The sequence below is a fragment of the Talaromyces stipitatus genome, genomic scaffold (genome assembly GCF_000003125.1).
Source record: "Talaromyces stipitatus ATCC 10500 scf_1105507295491 genomic scaffold, whole genome shotgun sequence".
NCBI classification, from domain to species: Eukaryota; Fungi; Ascomycota; class Eurotiomycetes; order Eurotiales; family Trichocomaceae; genus Talaromyces; species Talaromyces stipitatus.
This window is the reverse complement of record NW_002990122.1, coordinates 591263-609979: the sequence shown is the minus strand read 5'-3', so window position 1 is coordinate 609979 and position 18717 is coordinate 591263. Positions and strand designations below refer to the sequence as shown.

Genomic DNA, 18717 nt, shown 5'->3' with positions numbered 1-18717 from the left:
TCCCGGGAAGCTGGGGCGAGCCGTGTGGAATCATGGGAGAAGATGACTGAATCGCCATGGTCTCCAGCGTCTGTAGGCAAGCAGTTTGCTTATCTTGTGTGTTATTGGCTAACCCCATATCGCTGGTTCAGGGCCTTGATCACGCTCTCGACGAATCTAATCAAAAGTTAAGTCTTTTTTTGATTCTAAAGAGTGATCGTCCTACGTACCTGAAGCCAGCATAGGCCATAGAAAAGGTAGCTGAGGCAGCACCGTCCTTAGCTTTGACAACCTCACCACCACTAAATTGGACACCTGCAGAAAGTTAGAATATCCGTCTTGACGGCGGTACAATCAGGTGACGCACTGTTCACGAGAGCATCGTATTTGTCAGCAGGGATCTCGAAAGCAGGCCTGGCTTAGCTTGGCTGAAGAGTGGCACAACGGTGTCACCGGAGCGCCCACCAACAACAGGGATTGTGCTCTGGGAGGGTCCTTCTAGCCACTATACTCCTGGACGAAGGTCTCGGCACGTACAACATCCAAAGTGGTAACACCGAAAAGACGCTTGGGGTCGAATACACCAGCAACCTTGAAGACCTCAGCAGCGATGAGACAGTAGAGTTGACAAGGTTAGAGACGATGAGCACGAAAGCCTTGGGACTGAACTCTGCAATGCCCTTGACCAAACTCCGGACGATACCGGCGTTAGCCTCAAAACGGTCGTCACGGGTCATTCGCGGCTTTCCTGGTCGGAATTAGAGAACGTTTCGGAGTAGCCTTGGCTGAGGTTACTCACAAGTCCATACCTGCCTTTAACCATGATCTGTACAGCCAAGAGCTAAGTTAGCCTCTGAACTAATGTAACCAGTCCAAATGCGGGGTCAGGATAAGAGCTACTAACGGTCTGTATGCTGTGAACTCGCGATGAGACGGAAGAAACAGATCAAGGAGTGAGATAGTCAATGAAGAAGAGAGAGACTTGGTGGTGTTGAAGACGAAGCAGAGAACAGAGCATTGGAGGGCAAGTTAACAAGGAGAAAGTCGCGAAATGCTAGAGGAAGTAGAGGGCCTTATAAGAGGGGCTGAATCCTATGGGCAGGCACGGTGCAGGCGAGAAATCTGATTACCCGTCGCTTCACCGGAAGGATTACAGGCGAGGGGGCTCGGATCCACTAATATCTAAAGTGCGCTTAATAGTCTTTATAAATTTGGCGATCACATGACTTCATTTGTACTCAGCCAATCAATGCTAACATCGCAAATCACTTTAGATACATAGTAGCCGGATGTCAGTATCTTCCCCAAGTCTGTGCCATGCTCCGCCAATTACGATGATGCTTGGCTTCCTCCAGTAAAGTACAATTCAGCTTGTTCGAAGCTATGAATCTTTCAACAAACTTCTCGTTTCCCTTTGCTACTTGATCTTCAAAGAGTGCCATTATCTCCTGCATTATCTGTCTGAACTCTGTCACCTGGATTTCCATCGGGATAGCTTCCTGTTCATCTTCCTCGCTGTCTTGCCCTAGCTCACTCTCCGAGGAATCAGTTACACCCTCTTGGATATCGTCTTGTAGTAGATTGCCTCTAGTCGATCCCTTAGTGTCTAATTCCCCTCGAGATGCATATTCGGGACGCAGAATCAGTAATTCATCTCTCCAGAAGGGATATGTTGGTTGGCGACTGACGGTTTCGAAAAACCTCGGACTTGGAGATTCGAAACAATGAATGAGGTGCTTGCAAATCAAAAAGCGACTATGTAGGAAGGGTTTGCAAGTATAGACCCAGTTAACTAGATTTGTATGGTACTTCTTCAACTTTTCAGGTTCAACTGTTTTGTAGGCTTCCTTTTTCCACTGTTTCTTGAAGGCCTCTCGCCATCGAGCTTTGAATACGCGGAATTACCCACTTGAAATAGCTATCATTCGATGAACTGCACCAGGGATAACCCGGGAAGTCAAAATCCACACAACTAGGTCAACTAGTGGCCGGTTAAATCTGTGAAGATAATCATGTTTCAATGTTCGCCAATGTGATTCAATAATCATAGTTGTCTTTACAGTAGGAATTTCATTAGGGTCAGCAGCTCGTGCCCACAGTTTCCACTGCTCTAAGCAATACCAGTTAATATATAGGTAAGCCCAGAGACGGTAATGCCCGCGAGCCTTGCACCATGTGTACATTTCCGCTGCGCACTCACGATGCAAGGTCTCGGAGGACTTATATGTGCCATTAGAATCAGGTATTAATGGGTGGAGATTAAAATGGCGGCAGAAAATCTCAAATACTGTGTCACGTTCGTCCTTTGTTGCTGGTTCCAATCTTCCCATCTCTTCGACTCTTTCAGACTTCGATAGGCATTGACATTCCCCAAATCTATGGGTTAGAGATCGGCGGGTTAGTAATGAGCCCCAGCAGATTTCCAAATCAGGAATCAGCTTTTGCGCTTCCTCAGGTTTGTAGTGGTCTTATATTTTAGTGCCTTTTGATGAATTAAGCTTCATACTTACGGCTCGTTTCACATGCCAGTAGCAAAGCTGAATTTTGACACCAGGCCAGATAGCATTGACTGCTGCAATTTCTGCTGGGTCCTTGTCAATTGCGAAGCACCTTGGATTGAACTCAAAGCACTTCAACTGCCTAAGGAACTGCTCAATGATGTATGTCATTGCTCCAGGGGCTGCACGGATGGGCTTTTTCTCTGCTGATTTGTCCTGAGAAGGTTTCATCAGCTCCACAAGACAGTATGCAATAGGAACGCCAGTACCTTCAACCTCAGCTAGTACTGCGAATAGATCCATACCACCACTGTTTGTCCCAAATGTCGAATCCATCACTAATTGAGTGGCTGACGCTGACTTAGCAAGCTTTTTAATAGGCTCAGGAGCAAAAATGCTCAATGCTCTCACATTTCCTGCTGTGAAGATGGCATGATGATCTTGATAGTTACTGTCCTCAGAAAGAAGTATTGTAGCTGATACCAAGGGATCAGAGTTTCGTTGCCATATCTCAGCATTTGCTTCTGCTAGAGGTAATAGATCTGATGCCTTGTCACAGATTTTCCCTCAGGAATATCGCGGACTTCACGGTATATCTCTGATGGAGTCTTGCTTGAGACACGCAAGTTGACCAATTCTTGCATAATCGGTGACAGTTGGATATCTTCATAGGGTGTATGCCACTTGTGGTGAATGGAAAGAAAAAGGGTCCGGTCTTGTAAATATGGCCGCATATTGAGCTTGCTCTCACATGGAAATCGTGCCATACGCCGGCCATCTCGCTGCCTCTGAGCCTCCACTGAGGATTGATAGCTTCGGACATGCATCAGATCTTGGCAACAGTGGTATTGGTATGTGAAATTTGGGCCAGCAGTTCCCATGTGCCTAAAGCGAAACCCTCCCTGCTTCCAAATAATCTCACAAAGATCCCACATTGCTGTATTCATCTCGGATCTAGGGAAAGTGTTAGGGTTTATATTATTGCCCGCATTTTCCAACCCATGTGGAGGACCAAACTTGACAGGTAGATCATCCAAGTTGAACGCGTAACTCCTATCTAATACTTCGCATTGGTTCTATTAGACAAGTTAAAATAGTGCGCTCAAAATAATCTAATTTGCGACTCAGATCACTCACTGGCTTATTCCACCTTTGAAGAAGCGTGATAAAATCATCCTAGTCATCGAATTCTAACGAGCGTTTTCGGGTATGGCGCTTACAAGTCTTCTTTCGCTTCCCTTGTTTGTTGATTTCAAATTCATCTATGGCGCGGCATTTTGCACATTTGCTGCAAAATATTTTATCTGTCACAGCAGAGCGTGGATCCATTTCAAGATACAGCGCCTTGCAAGTGTGGCTTTACATGTTTTGCAACACTTCGACTCTTTCTCGGCGCCACTGCCACTGTCTAATCCATAATAGGCTTAGACTATTAATTTGGTAATTTACAAGTAGTATTGCACATGTATATACCCATATTGGGGGTCAGGATAGCTCCCGGTATCACTGTACTGTTATGTCCTATACGTATTGCGAATTACACCAAATCTCAGTCTAAACCTAGTATAGATTAGGGTGCGGAAGTGGCGTTAAGAAAGAGTCGAAGAGTTGCAAAAATGTAAAGCCGCACCTGCAAGGCGCTGTATAGAACAAAGGTATATGGCTTCTTGGAGGTGTGGTGAGCGACGCGACTGGAACGCGAGTAATGGAAGTCAACGATAAACACAAGACCGAAAACGGAAAGGACGCTTGCTGATTAAGCCGGTCACATGATCGCCAAATTTATAAAGTCTATTACGCCCCCATCTAATATCTAAAAGAAATCACATAACAGGCCGCGGCTGGCCAATAGAATTTCAACATTGTGTATGACTATGGAGGTGGGAGTCAAAAGTGACGGCACAACACTAATGCACACTAGAGATAGCTAGAAATGTATCATAATTGGTTACAGCTAACTACCATTTGAAGCTCTCCTATTTGCCTATCTACCTGAATGCTAGATCCTCTCTGGTTTAGCTCCGTATTAAAACAACTGAAATACATATGGTTAATGCGCTAATCCTTAGCGTCGTGCCATCACTTTTGACTCCCACCTCCGTATGCCTGCGAATTACCCTAAGTTATCGGACCCTGCGATCTACCGGATCCGTCATAGTCAAAATTGTACAAAACTTCGTCAAGAATCTTCCAACTGATTTCGACGTGCCCTGGAGCACATACAGTATCGGGTAACACCGAGTAGCTGAAATCAAGCCCAGGGGCTGCCAGTGAATTCCAAACTATAGCATCAGAGCTTCCTCCAGCACAACGGACACATCCGTCTCCAATAAATAGAGGTAGATCCAAATCCAGGCCATTGACTGAAACTACCACTTTTTTCCCGCAATATCTTCCCATGTCGGAAGCAAGTTCTGTATGATTCATGGCTACTAAGTAGTTTGAATTAACTTCCTCAAGTGTCCATGCCGATTTACTGCATTCTACAGTACCTTTATTAGCGCCAGACAAATCCGTAAAACATGCCTGCGGGTTAATAATATCATAATAATAAGTACCGAAGCCGGTGCCACTAGATAGGACAGTCATGTCTAGAGATGTTGCCATCCCTGTGCGTCAATGAGCGGCCTAGCCATTCACTAATATATTCATGCTCCGTTACGTTGAGAAGCAGTGCTATTTATACAGATTACGTACATCCCTTAGAAACGCATTCATTCATATGACAGATTGCATGGAAAAATAGCTTGATCAGACAATGTACGCCGGAACATGTTCTAGGTTTTGCTTGCTTGATTGCTGATAGTCTCGACTCTGTAGTAAAAAAAGCAGACACCTATTATTGGCGCGATCTACTAAATATACGGAGATACTCTTGCCTGTCTTTCAGGACTGTACGTAGTTGTAGTATGTTCTTTGACTGATTTGGGTTGGTACAGCCCTTCAGCTAATTAGGAATGAGCTAGGTGGCGTAATTAGAAACTGCCGGAATGCCACCTGGGCTACTAAACTAAAAAGGCGCGCTATATATCTTACCCAGTAAGATTCGTTAGATTCCAATGGTCACAATAATTATCTCATTGCCATACATAATTTTACATCAAGAATTTACATTACACATAGTAAAACGATGATGTGCAGGATTCTATTGACTATACGATATATTTTCAAAGATGATAACTTAATACGTATCTCGGAAGACCCACTAATTCTACTACATACTATATAATGTAAGGGGACATGATGTTATATGTAGCTGGTGGCCTGGCTGTGAGCGTCTAGAACAATCAATCCATGTGAGTTTTGCTTTGTCGCTGTACGCGTTCCACATGAATAGGGCTTTTGAAGGTGACTGAGAACCCTAGTTGCTCTTTGACACTCTTCAGCGCAATTCGGAATCTCAATACCGCACTACCGATATTGCCGCATAAAGATTTGACCTTGGATTTCGCTACCATGCCACCCATATTGCCACGTGAAGATTTAACCTTACTCTCCTGAGTATATTTCGTCACCCAGCAATCTTGCCGGCGAATGAATGGGATTGCTGCAAGTGGCAGAGTATGACACAAGAGCTGCGGGGTGAAGTCAACTGGCACCTTCTGAACGTAGTAAACATGCTGGTCAGAAAGAGGAAATCCGTCATCGGCTATGTTAAGAGCTTTCCACAATTGTTCCGACCATGGGGGTATGTTGAAAGAATACTCAAATGCATCAAGCATACACATTGGGTGCTTGATTAAGTATTTACATTTCGTGCGTAGAGAGTAGTGTATCGGAATTGAAATATCAAACGTGTAGATACTGTAGTGTCCCCATATGACAATTTTCTCTCGCAGACGTACTTTTGGGACTGGTCGTAGAGGGCTATGATCGAAAGACTCCTTTTCGAGTGAGAAATTCATTTTTTGAAGAACTCCGTCTGGATAATATGATGTAAGATTGCATTGTATATGTAACTGTGGAACTGACGGGAGCGTCCGTGATATCCCAACTGAAACGGCACCGTTCCAATGATGGTCGCCTTTCTCTAATTCTGATATTTCATACAGCTCTACCCAAGGGCCAATGGTGTCAAAATAATCTATAATTTCTAGTTCTAATGCATCGGGCTGCGGAAACATGGGTTAGCATGATATATGATAAGATCAATTGATAATTTCTTCGATACCAGGATGTCCTAGGCCGTAGATAACTATTGCATTTGTCAGCCGAAACAGGAAGCTCCCAAAATAACTCTGCTAGTTCGTGATTAGTGATACGTATTCCCCTAACAACGAATGTGACCGCTGTACAGACTAGTATTGGAATGACTAACTAATTTGCATATCTACATAAAAGGTTGTTTTGGGTGCTATTTGAAGCCATATTTAATTCAGGGAATAAACTGCCGCTCTAATCCCATTGTCGAAGCCGCTTCCATCAATAAAGAGCTGCATTGTCGTATCTGCAATTGAGGATGTCCCAATAGCAAGCCTTGATAGCCTCCTCATGCCGACTGTTGTATTCTATGATGTTGTTCTAGATGGCCACGAAAATGATGCTAAAATAGAGATGGACACTGCGATCCAGATTCCTGTTGATCTACAAATGTTTCTTCAACCATTCGCATGGGAGCATGGGAGTGCAGATCCTGTAGTTAAGGGAAAGTTTGCGAAGGACATAGTGGATGCTAAATATTGAGAGCACAGTTGAATTGCCTTGTGAAGAATCAGATTATGAATCGGGCCAAAGTAGTGGCACTGTTACTTGTATTCTTGATTAAGTCTATGCTAAAACTTCAAATATTAGAACAATGGCCCTGTGACCCAGGAACGCATAGTTCTCAGCCCCTATCTCCGTATGCTGGTCTATCTTGGCTGAGAAAGATGACTTTCCAAGTCCGAATATGGCGTAGATAGCAAGGAGCACTTTTGTTCAGGATTTTGAGTGGTGGCGTGGAGGGATGCCTTAATCTTTTCACAGCCGTGCAATAGGCCGGTATTATTCATAATTTGTTCACTGCATTTGTTGAACCTCTTTATAAGATCCTGAACGTTTACATTCTCTAGCTTGTGTCCATCAAGCACTAGGCCCAAGTGTAAACCAGCAAGTTGTAGATTAAACGAACGTCTCAGCAGTTTGCCAATAAACGCGAGTGGATGTGGGTGACGCTCAACTGTGGACTTTATGTCCTCGACAATGGAAATATCCGGATTGACCCACGAGGCGACATAACGCGCCTCAAGTGTACTTTGCAAGCAAATGAGTACTCGGCGAAATCTAGCAAAGACATGCGGCTCCATTGAGCCTTTCAATTCTTCACCGCCGTATTGCACAGCCACAAGATCTTTTGATGGCCATGCGTAACCTTTTTCCCATCTTTCATCTTCAAACGGGTTGTGACGAAATCCAATCTCAGGATAATTGTCTGGATGCAGGTGTAAGATCAAAAGTGTCTCAGTGTATAGTATTTCTGTAGCTTCGCCATAAATTAATCTATTCGACTGGAGGATATTCGGATACCGAGACATTTTCGACTTTGGAGTGCCTACATGAATTACCTCCTTCACAGAAAAAAGCTCTCTGTAAATGAGTAGACGTAGTTCTGTGATGTGTGTCAACACAATCAAACAGGTAAGACGACAGGGTCTTACCAGGGGGAATTTTTTCAAATTGTGACATCTTTGCTATGCATCACCGATCATAGATGATCTGAAGATCAGTATTTACCGCATATACATATATCGAAAAGGGGCAGAATTGTTAACATACTAGCACACGTAATGATTTGCGATAATGACCTGCTTTGTTCCATAGTATGTAATAAAAATAGCAGTAATTACTGATAAAAGTGTGACGTGGTTACAGTCATTCTGGAAATCGACTTAATCACTATCCACAACTTGATTGTTTTGAAGGCCCACTACTTACCCCGTTCTTGATGCGGTAAAGGGTTAGGGTTAAGGATATGATCAATCGCCCTGCCTTAATTCAGCCAATCCATGAGGAATCAATCATTGGTTTTAGGGATCTATTTAAGTAGGGCAAGTAAAGTCATGTCAGATGTTTGTGCATCAAACCGATTTCGGGAACAACTGTATACAAAATGGACATCTCGGGCACAGATGATCTAGATTATGCTATATATCAACATCATCTTGCAACACCCCCAGCAAAATGTCTCCATACGTTCAAGTGAGCGCTTATTATCTTGGAAAGCTTTAATACTGTTAGCATCTTCATAGCCGCTGGTTGAAGAGCATAGAGCATATCGGCATAATCCTAGGAGATCGCGACCACAAGAAAAGAGACGTTCTATACCAACCTCTGCTGCAGGGAGAGAGATGTCGACGAGCAATCTTAGCCTGTAACAACGTTACGTGGGATACGTATACATATAGATTCAAGAGGGACAGCAATAGTTAAGCATAAAAGGTAGGAGGGCATGGAGTGTCAATGTACTGAAATCTATCTTCTCTGGTGCGCGCTTCTACTTGTCAGATAATCCGGCTTTCAAACGAGGCAGAAAGATCGACTGTTCAATCTTACAGGTCTAAAAGGCACCTTTAGGCATATATCTGGGCACCTAGATTTCAGCCCAATATTTACCCCTCCTGATAGCTCACAAATCACCCCGCCAAAGGTGTCTACTATAAAGGACCCGGCTTTAAAAACTTGAAAGACAGACACAGAACTCAATACATACAATCTTGCTAGTCACTTCTTTTCTTTGATCCTAGTAAAACACTCTTCAGGATTGGCCTGGAATAAACCGACCAATCCGACACTACTCACTTCAATTATTTCCCGACCCCTGCAGCGAAGCCGCGCTAAACTACAATCGTATATTATCCGAGGCCACTATTTCAAGTTTCCGTAATAAGGTGGTAACGTACTACACGGGTCATTCGGTCACCCGCAAGTCCCATACAAAATGACCTTCTTTAACAGCTTGATTTCTCAACAGATTCATATATAAACCATATCTGAAAGTTGAATATGTTTTATAATATAGGTATCATAATATATATCTGGATTTAAAAACTCTAAAAATATTAGGAACCCTCTGTCATTGAATTTACATTAATAACTTGGCTAGTTTCTAATATCTCAAGACTTATAGAAGAGGCGCACTTCCAAATTGATATTTCTGATAAGGATTCATATAGCGAATCATGCGTAAAGTCTAAGATATGGTTTATATGAATCCGTTGAGAAATCAAGATGTTAAAGAAGGTCATTTTGTATGGGACTTGCGGGTGACCGAATGACCCGTGTGGCCGAATGACCCGTTAGTACGTTATGGAAGGATGGATGACTAACAATACTCTATTTTCTGTATTCGTAATACAAGTCAAGTTCCTATAGCGATCTTTACATTGTATTGGAGTTTTAAGGTTAGGATGAAACACGCAAAACAATCGAAGTGAGTTGAAGCGCACACCAGTTTCGCAACCAGCTGTGTGAGAGACGTTCATGTTTTTGTGGCGATACATTGACCATAGCCAGCTAAAGTATCTACACTTTTGCCACTCTGTTCTCGCATAAAACTTATTGTAATACACTCGGAGGCGAAACCGGTGTCGGGGTCTTACTCTCGTTGATTGTTTCGCAAACACTATGCTAAGAGGCGCTAAACTACAATCAAATAAACTCCGACTCCTTTCTAGTCCACTGTATCAGGTATGGTATTGTAACAAACAAATATACACCTGTCAGGTTTACATCAAGGGTATCTTGAATTCAATTGACACAGATAGTTAGTAGTACCATCGTACATTTTCCACACTGCTCCACAGCTGATTGTGGACCGTGGTTCGGCCTGGTCCTATCGCTCACTGTTCGATTATCGGAATATCTTTATTCCAACCGAGTACAGAGCTCCTCGCAGACGGTCAGCCAATGCAATCTAGATTAGAGCAGTCCAGATTGCTGTATCTGGTATATCGCAGCGCTAGGAGCAAAACTATAATTAGGAACGCGAGTGCACGTTCGAAATAAAAATGGATGGACATCCATGCCCACTGGAAGAGCAGACTCCAAATCTGATACATCTTGCAAATCATCATCGACATCGTCATGCCTCCCGCGGAATATCATACCACCTTCTCGAACTCAACTAACTATAGATTACAAGTTGGTAATAACACTGGGAATATTGAGACCCACCACCACTACGCCGCCAGTAAGCCGCCGTTTTTATTCACTATGGACCCGTGCTAACCATAGCTCCATTGCAGAGCGTCCCGAGTCTCCACCACGTCCGTCCCTATCGATCCCGTTTCTCGCAATCCAGATTTTGTCGCTCGTGGGACAATCCTGAATCAGCTCCACCACCAACGCGCTGCTCCAGGGTCCTGGACGGCACTGGTAGGGTTAGGTGGTGCTGGGTGTGTAAAAAGCGTCTGCGCTTCACTGGTCACTGCTAACGTGGCACAGAAAATCACAGCTTGCAATTGAATATGCATACGAGACCCACGAGCAAGAACCAGAAACATGAATTTTTTGGGTCTACGCCAGTAACGCCTCCCAGTTTGAGCAGAGCTACCAGGACATTGCCAATGCCGTCAAAATCCTTGGGCGACGGGATCCCAAGGTTAATATCTTCAAGCTTGTACACGACTGGCTGCGAGATAGCAAGAATGGGAAGTGGATTCTCATACTGGACAACATTGATGATGTTTATTTCCTCCTTCAACTTCCTGACATTATTCAAGGCCATGCTGGTCGTGAAAATGGTAAAGCAGATCGGCCACTACGAGAGTATCTCCCACAAAGCTGGAATGGGTCCATCCTGATAACATCACGAAATAGGGAGGCAACATTGAAGCTGGTAGACCAGCGCAATATTATTGCACTCGAGCCGATGGACAAGGAGGACGCACGAGCACTTTTTGAGAAGAAGTTAGGAAAAGGACAATGACAAGCAGAACAACGGCCAGGATATTGCAGATCTTGCAGCAGCGTTAGAGTTTATCCCACTAGCGATTGTCCAAGCCGCGGCATATATTTCTGATCCAAATTGGGTTTACTCGGTACGACAGTACCTTGATGAATTCTAGAAAAGCGATCACAAGAAGTTTTGTTTATTGGACCACGAAGAGGGCCAGTTTCGTCGAGACTAGGGGGCTAAGAACTCAGTCCTCATTACATGGCAGATCTTGTTTAACAGCATCCGCCAAGGCCGACGATCAGCAGCTAATTTACTGTCGCTCATGAGTTTCTTTGACCGCCAAGGGATTCCTGAGACCCTTCTCCGAGATCGAGGTAGACAGACGAATGGTGAGCTTAATGATAACGATAACGCAGATGATAGTGAATCACAATCCAGCATCACGGATCAGTTCCAAGATAACATCCTCACACTGCAAAGGTACTCCTTGATCTCTACCAATATTGACTGATCGACCTTCAACATGCACAGTCTGGTGCAGCTTGCAACACGAAGATGGTTAGAAATGAACGGTAAACTAGAGACATGGAAGCGGCAGTATATCAAGAATTTGAAAGCAGAATTTCCCACGGGAGAGTATGAGAACTGGGAACACTGTCAAGTACTTTTCCCGTCAGCGGCCAGCCATCCGCCCAACAGCGCGAGTCAGTGTTGGAGTGGGCGGCAGTGTTGTACAGGGCCGCATGGTACGACTTACGAAAGGGAAGTGGAGCCAACAGGGAAAAGCTGTCTTCAGGGCGATGCAAATTCGGAAGAAGTATCTAGGTCCCAAACAAAAAAACACTGAAAAGTATAGAAATGGTGGGATCACTATACTTACTTAAGGGTCGATGAAAGGAAGCAGAAGAGCTGTTTGTGCAGGTGATGGAGACGAGAAAGAGAGTGCTGGGTGTAGAATATCCTTCTACACTGACCAGCATGACCAATCTGGCGTCGACGTACTAGAATTAGGGTCGATGGAAAGAAGCAGAAGAGCTAGAAGTCCAGGTGATGGAGAAGAGGAAGAGTGTTCTATGTGTAGAATATCCTGACACGCTCACCAGCATGGACAATTTAGCATCAACGTTCTGGGATCAGGGGCGATGGAAAGAAGCAGAAGAGCTAGAAGTCCAGGTGATGGAGATGAGTAAGAGGGTTCTGGGTGTAGAACATCCTGACATGCTGACCAGCATGGACAATCTGGCATCGACATACTGGGAACAGGGTCGATGGAAAGAAGCAGAAGAGCTGGATGTGCAGATGATAGAGATAAGTAAGAGGGTTCTGGGTGTAGAACATCCTGACATGCTGACCAGCATGGACAATCTGGCATCGACATACTGGGAACAGGGTCGATGGAAAGAAGCAGAAGAGCTAGAAGTCCAGGTGATGGAGACGAGGAAGAGGGTTATGGGTGTAGAACATCCTGACACGCTCACTAGCATGGCCAATCTGGCATTCACCTGGAAAGGGCAATATCGCAGCGCGGAAGCCTTGGATTTGATGAAAAGCTGTGTACAGCTATAATCAAAAGTTCTAGACGCTGACCATCCCCATACCGTGTCCTCCTCTGCGGCATTGATTGGTTGGCAGACTGAAAACTTGGATATTGATGTGTAAGCAGCAAATGGTGCTATAGTTAGATATAATAAGCAAATCAATGGATAGTGAACACTGTGGGCGGTTGAGATTCGGCCTATATTTATCCAGAAATGGTTTCAGCACAAAGTACGACGCTAATTTTAACTATGTGTCACTCATATTCAGGAAACCGGGGGTTGGTAAGGATGTCCTGTCTTTTTGGGTCTAGCGTCCTGACTTAGTCACATACACAAAAATGGGCGCCGTAGCTTCTAAGTGGACGCGTTGTGCTTTCCAGTTTCAACACGAGTGTACTCCGTATATTTGATCATTTGTATACATGTTTGATACAATACAGTACATGATACAAGGAACCAGAGATGCCTCGGTGTTTATCCATACGTAGTTTAGCCGCTCTTGGCGTAAAGAGAGCAATACCCCGACACCGGTTTTGCCTCCGAGTGTAATACGATTGGGCAGGCATGTTAGTTGTTACATAGCCATTCGTGGATAGTTAAATTGATTTGTCCCTCGTCATGCCCATGAACCATTTTTATGTCTTGTTCTGCAGTCATATTATCAGGTACAAATCTCGTGAAATGGGGGGACTCAAGGCAGTCATTTACCTCATTGATTTCTGGAGGACTCAAGGCAGTCACCAATCCCAGAGTTCGCGGAGGTCATCCACACCTTTTGTGGTAGGGGGGTGGCGTGCTCGACCATTTTATGTTCATTGAGATCCTGGTCAGACGAGAAGCGGGAACAGCATGTTAAACACGTATATTGATCGCCCTTTTCGTGTTCCTCGAGATCCTGGTTAGATGAGAAGCGGGAACAGCATTTTAAACACATATATGGCAAGCCTTCATGCCCTTCGACTTTCGGTCCCATGGTGTCATGTATATGTTATGAGCTGTTGATGTACGTGAAACGGAGTGATGAGGTTTATAGGCAGAGGTCGGTATTGTAAATGTATATTGAGTAAACATCTTATATACTTTCAGGCACTAGGAACACCCTACTTATCACACTACTGCGGTCCCGAATCACAGAGGAACACTGCTACCTTGTTATCGAATCTTCCGGATATTTTCATCCTTAAGTTACTAATACTGTACCCTAACAGATTTGATACAGCCCGTTTTGTTCCGAAAATACGTACTAAGAAGTATCCATATTTGGTTTAGCATGTGGAGTTGATTAGAGCTCAATGTTTTATGAGGGAAGGAGATTTTCTGCTACGGATTTATGTACTGTGTACACAGTACACAGTACATACTACGTAGAGAGAGGTAGGTGCGACAATCAAATCTTGACTGGGTGAGATGACAAGCAACTTACGGAGGCGAGTAGTTAGCTGAGGGATTGTACTACGTAGGAAGGAGGAACCCCCCACTGTCAATACAAAAATCCTAGAAGATCCGATGCTTAGTGCTAACATGATAAGCAAGGTGGCACGTGCGGTTATTGCAATCTGTCTTTCTGCATCTTGTAGTGTACTATAGCACTGAGAGTTACAGCACTAGACAGTCAAGCAGGATCACCAAAGGCTCTGCGGAGAACACTTGTACCAGTAAGAAACGCTATTTCTGCTTGTCACTATAGCGGCTACCTATAGTATAGTGCACACCCTCATTTAGTACCCTTTCTCAGACCACTAGATTATGTGATCTTACAGGACGCTAGACCTAATCGGTAGCTTCACATAAATACCAAAAAGCTGGAGTCAGCATGACGCATTTTCTTTTTGGGTTAGCTATCTGAGATAATTTCATTTCCTACTTAGTGTGAACTCGCTATGGCACAGTCATGAGGATCTTAGTAATCTGTTGAAAATTGGCTGTCGCGTCGACGGACCCCTTTGACATGGCAAATCCTGTTAGATAACTAGGTGTCGACAGGACGATACCTCTGACCCTAATTAAGAAAGTGCACATCGCCAAAATGCCCCCTGATACCAATCAACTACAGTGGTCAAACCTGTATAGTTTCATGTTTGTGACTCGGATTCTTCGCTTTGCCTTAGCTGAAATTCCTGTTGTTATTTCCCTTACTTCTCTGAGGCCGCATTGGAATATATAAAGACATAGAATCACCCTCAATTCTTAAAAAGAGGGAGGGGGGAAGACATACAATTTTGCTTGTTAATTCTACTTCCAATACGAACACTTTCCACGTAGCAAAGCTAGGAATCATTGCCGAATCTGCCCCCACGGATTAGTAATAATCCAACAAATCCCTAAAATGGAATATGTAATTAACGCACTAGTGCCCTGTACGTAGGGTTAGACCCTCCAGGCGTAATAAATATCTAACACACACAACAGATCCCATAAAAAATAGTATCACCTCCTCCCCAACCATAAGACCGAATAATTGATATACTACGGTTGGGGCCGGTAATTTTGTTAGTACGATTTTTAGGCGGTCAGGCTCCGGGGCTCACCGCCTTTTAAATAGAATATTGACCATCCGTCTGCTTTCAGCCTTTCAAGCCTAGATATATGACATTTGACGATCAATATGGCCACCCCCGAGCCTACCAGCCCCCCTAGGGCAACAAGCGCAGGAGTTCTCGAGCCATCTGATCCCAGGCAGAATTCAGCACGGCTGAATAGGGATGAACGGATCCGAGTATTAACCCTTCGAGATGCTGGATTTACATATCTTCAAATCTCTCAGCAGCTTCAAATTAGCTATCGCCAAGTCCAATATACGTGCCAAAGCCAGCAAGCAACCCCTAAAAAGGCCCGTGGCAACCCTCCGAAGCTCTCCGAGGCTGAAGTTGATCATATTATCGAATGGATTACTTCTTCGAAGCGTACGCAACGTATGCCTTATTATAAGGTTATACAAGAGCTTAACCTATCTATTGGAAAGCACGCCCTGGCTCGAGCTCTTAAAAAACGAGGTTATACACGATGCAAGGCTCTTAATAAACCTCCTCTATCAGATAAACATAAACAAGTACGTCTTGCCTGGGCCCTAGAGCATTTGAATTGGACGACTGAACAATGGAATCGTATCCTTTGGTCTGATGAAACATAGGTTACTTCAGGATTTCATACGAGAATCTGGGTAACTAGAAAGGCTGGTGAAGAGTTAGAAGAGACTTGCATACGATCCTCTCCTACACGGAAACGTGGATGGATGTTCTGGGCTACTTTTCATGGGAATAACAAGGGTCCGTGTTTATTCTGGGAGAAGGAATGGGGAACTATTAACTCGGAGAGATATTGTCAACGGGTTATACCAATTATTGATGGCTATATTCGCTTATTACGAGACGATATCTGGCTTCAATTTATGCAGGATGGGGCACCTGGCCATGCGAGTAAGGAGACTCTCGAAGAGCTTCATTCTCGTGGGATATATCCAATTTTTTGGCCAGCATTCTCATCTGATCTCAATCCAATTGAAGCAGTATGGAATTGGATGAAGGATTGGATTCAAGAACAATATCCAGATGATGAGCAACTTTCTTATGATCGACTCCGTGAGGTTGTACGAGCTGCTTGGGATGCACTGCCTGAGCAGTTTTTGAAGGAGCTCATTGACTCTATGCACGCTAGATGCCAAGCTGTAATAGATGCTCGAGGTGGTCATACAAAATATTAGATTAGTAATCAGATATGACTGGCAGAATTCATTGGATTTCAACCCCTGTAAAAAAATCGTGCTAACAAAATTACCGGCCCCAACCATAGTAAGCAGGCTTGCTCTAGTCAGGCGTGATTTATGTTTTTCCTGTAGCATTTGCTGTATCTAGACTAGGACCTCATTGTCAGGGAGACTTACTCTCTGTTTCAGCTCGGCCAAAAGCTCTTCAAACCCGGTAGACAAAAACCTACTGACCCATGGGCTCTAAAAAAGCTATCGATCGGTTCTATTGTCCCGCCATTTAGGACTACTATCATCTCAAGGAAGACAACGTCTAGACACTAGATATCACAGGACATATTTCGAGGTTCCTGCATCGCCACTTCAGAAGCGCAATACTATTGGGTCACACTATTCATCATTCTAACAGTAGTACTACTGCTGGCATCTGCAAAATCTAGCGCTAAGTCAAAGTTGAAGAGAATATTCCCTCTGTCAACTAGGATATTGCCTACTGGATGTCTTTATGTTGGATCTGACGGTCATGAAGGAACTGAAGCCCAGTGGCGAAGCAATCAAAAAAGGTTCATATCTCTGTGCTGTGGACTGCCAGTTTTCTTTAGATAGACAGAAAGATCCAGTTCGGCAACTAGAGACATTATCATACTGAGATATTTAAGGTGTGTATCACTTTCCACAAATTCCACAATATAATAATGCTTTAGTTTTTCCATTACCTCAATCTCAGTAATAATGCCTTTTAAGGCTTTAATGCCTCGTCGACCAACCGCCCCTTTCTGCAGAACTCGTTTTCTCACGTACTCCCTAAAGCTTAAGAGCAAATGTCTTCTGCAGGAAATATGGTCTGCTGCAGGTTCACTAGCCATAATGCATGACACTACAGCAACCTTGGCTGATTGGTTAGGTACCTCTTTCCCAGAGCCCAGGGAAAGTTGACCGCCTTACAATGACTCCGAAATATATCAGATATCTGCATTACTACGACAGACAAATTCCGCTTGGCGCCGAGAGTCCCTCGCACCTATATCATACTACGGACCGGTCTTAATGGCACAAACGGTACAACACAATCCTGGTCATCCCAAACTCTTTCAAGAGAGGAGGTAGAAAACAGGAATAGGTGTACTAGTAGTGCTGACATTCGTAAATATTGATGACTAAACCATGCGAGGTTCCGCACAGGCCCCTATAGAGGATTTTTTAGATGCTGTTTTGGTGTGCAAGATTGACTGGCCTTTACTTGAAAAGCAACGATATAATAAATACTGTAATCATGTATAGTACACACTGAGGACTGATCGAGTACGCACACATAGGTGGGAATTTCTGCCTCAGTACTTTAGTATAGTGGCTGTAAGTTAGGATAACTCCCTCCTAAAGCCTGTGCGATTAGATTTATGCTGGAATCTGTTAGTCCTCGATTTAAGATAGTATCATGTTACTTACAAAGTATCAATGGCGACTTTTATGTTTGGCCCGTCTTCGGGGATACATAAAGCGACCAATTCCCGTACTGATTTCTCCACATCGGCCACTTCTTTTTCGATTATTCTGATTTTTTCAAAGTTTTCCTTATTTTTCTCTTGTTCATGCTTCAACTGCAAAGCCAGTTCCTGATTTTTCTCTTGTTCATGCTTCAACTGCAAAGCCAGTTCCTGATTTTTCTCTTGTTCATGCTTCAACTGCAAAGCCAGTTCCTGATTTTTCTCTTGTTCATGCTTCAAATGCCTAGTCAGTTCCCGATTTTTCTTTAGTTCGTTCTTGCAGTATAAAACTAAATTTCCGATCCTAGGGTCAGCTATTTTTGGGCCTTGCATTGAACACAGATTTACCTCTTTTTGAACCTACATCCAAAGGACTAGATAACAAGCGCTTTAAATAATCCAGGATTAGGGTTGATGATTTCCATGTACATAATACAATTGCTATAAATAAACTTTGAGCAGGTCTAGATTCTTACGTGATTATCCTGACTCTTTGCTGTGAGCAAAAAAAATAACCACAGAAGCCGTACAGAAGCTGTAACTCCGACGTAAGCTAGTGTTGGTTTAACTACGGTCCGTATCACGAAGCATAGACGGTAGTAAGGCGCGAACACGAAGCGGCCTAATGAGCCTGACAATA

The 18717-nt window shown here is 43.9% G+C and overlaps 6 protein-coding genes and 1 pseudogene across 6 annotated transcripts, besides 2 other annotated features; 3 read left to right on the top strand and 4 right to left on the bottom strand.

The window, feature by feature from the left end:
* Window positions 1–101: 101 nt before the first annotated feature.
* TSTA_109560 (malate dehydrogenase, putative) lies at window positions 102–802 on the bottom strand (the record flags this gene model as incomplete). Its single annotated transcript, XM_002488487.1, has 6 exons — window positions 102–156; window positions 210–294; window positions 347–397; window positions 486–570; window positions 597–727; window positions 775–802. 6 exons carry the CDS (start codon window positions 800–802, stop codon window positions 102–104), a joined length of 435 nt encoding a protein of 144 aa, XP_002488532.1.
* Window positions 803–1271: 469 nt separating this feature from the next.
* On the bottom strand, window positions 1272–2987 carry TSTA_109550 (annotated as a pseudogene).
* A 4340-nt stretch (window positions 2988–7327) lies between these two features.
* TSTA_109540 (uncharacterized protein) lies at window positions 7328–8155 on the bottom strand (the record flags this gene model as incomplete). The annotated part of the gene is made up of 2 exons (XM_002488486.1): window positions 8114–8155; window positions 7328–8064 (listed from the first exon to the last, which is right to left on the bottom strand). Exons 1-2 carry the CDS (start codon window positions 8139–8141, stop codon window positions 7328–7330), a joined length of 765 nt encoding a protein of 254 aa, XP_002488531.1. The 5' UTR covers window positions 8142–8155.
* Window positions 8156–10538: 2383 nt separating this feature from the next.
* TSTA_109530 (uncharacterized protein) lies at window positions 10539–11382 on the top strand (the record flags this gene model as incomplete). Its single annotated transcript, XM_002488485.1, has 3 exons — window positions 10539–10644; window positions 10702–10849; window positions 10980–11382. 3 exons carry the CDS (start codon window positions 10539–10541, stop codon window positions 11380–11382), a joined length of 657 nt encoding a protein of 218 aa, XP_002488530.1.
* Window positions 11383–11875: 493 nt separating this feature from the next.
* Window positions 11876–12938, top strand: TSTA_109520 (nephrocystin, putative; the record flags this gene model as incomplete). Its single annotated transcript, XM_002488484.1, has 2 exons — window positions 11876–12013; window positions 12364–12938. 2 exons carry the CDS (start codon window positions 11876–11878, stop codon window positions 12916–12918), a joined length of 693 nt encoding a protein of 230 aa, XP_002488529.1. The 3' UTR covers window positions 12919–12938.
* Window positions 12939–15470: 2532 nt separating this feature from the next.
* TSTA_109510 (transposable element tc3 transposase, putative) lies at window positions 15471–16590 on the top strand (the record flags this gene model as incomplete). Its single annotated transcript, XM_002488483.1, has 2 exons — window positions 15471–15939; window positions 16021–16590. Exons 1-2 carry the CDS (start codon window positions 15496–15498, stop codon window positions 16588–16590), a joined length of 1014 nt encoding a protein of 337 aa, XP_002488528.1. The 5' UTR covers window positions 15471–15495.
* Window positions 15580–16587: a mobile genetic element.
* Window positions 15595–16455: a mobile genetic element.
* Window positions 16591–17750: 1160 nt separating the features above from the next.
* TSTA_109500 (uncharacterized protein) lies at window positions 17751–18410 on the bottom strand (the record flags this gene model as incomplete). The annotated part of the gene is made up of 2 exons (XM_002488482.1): window positions 17751–17832; window positions 18040–18410. The coding sequence occupies 2 exons, from the start codon at window positions 18408–18410 to the stop codon at window positions 17751–17753; spliced, it is 453 nt and encodes a 150-aa protein (XP_002488527.1).
* Between the last annotated feature and the right edge of the window lie 307 nt (window positions 18411–18717).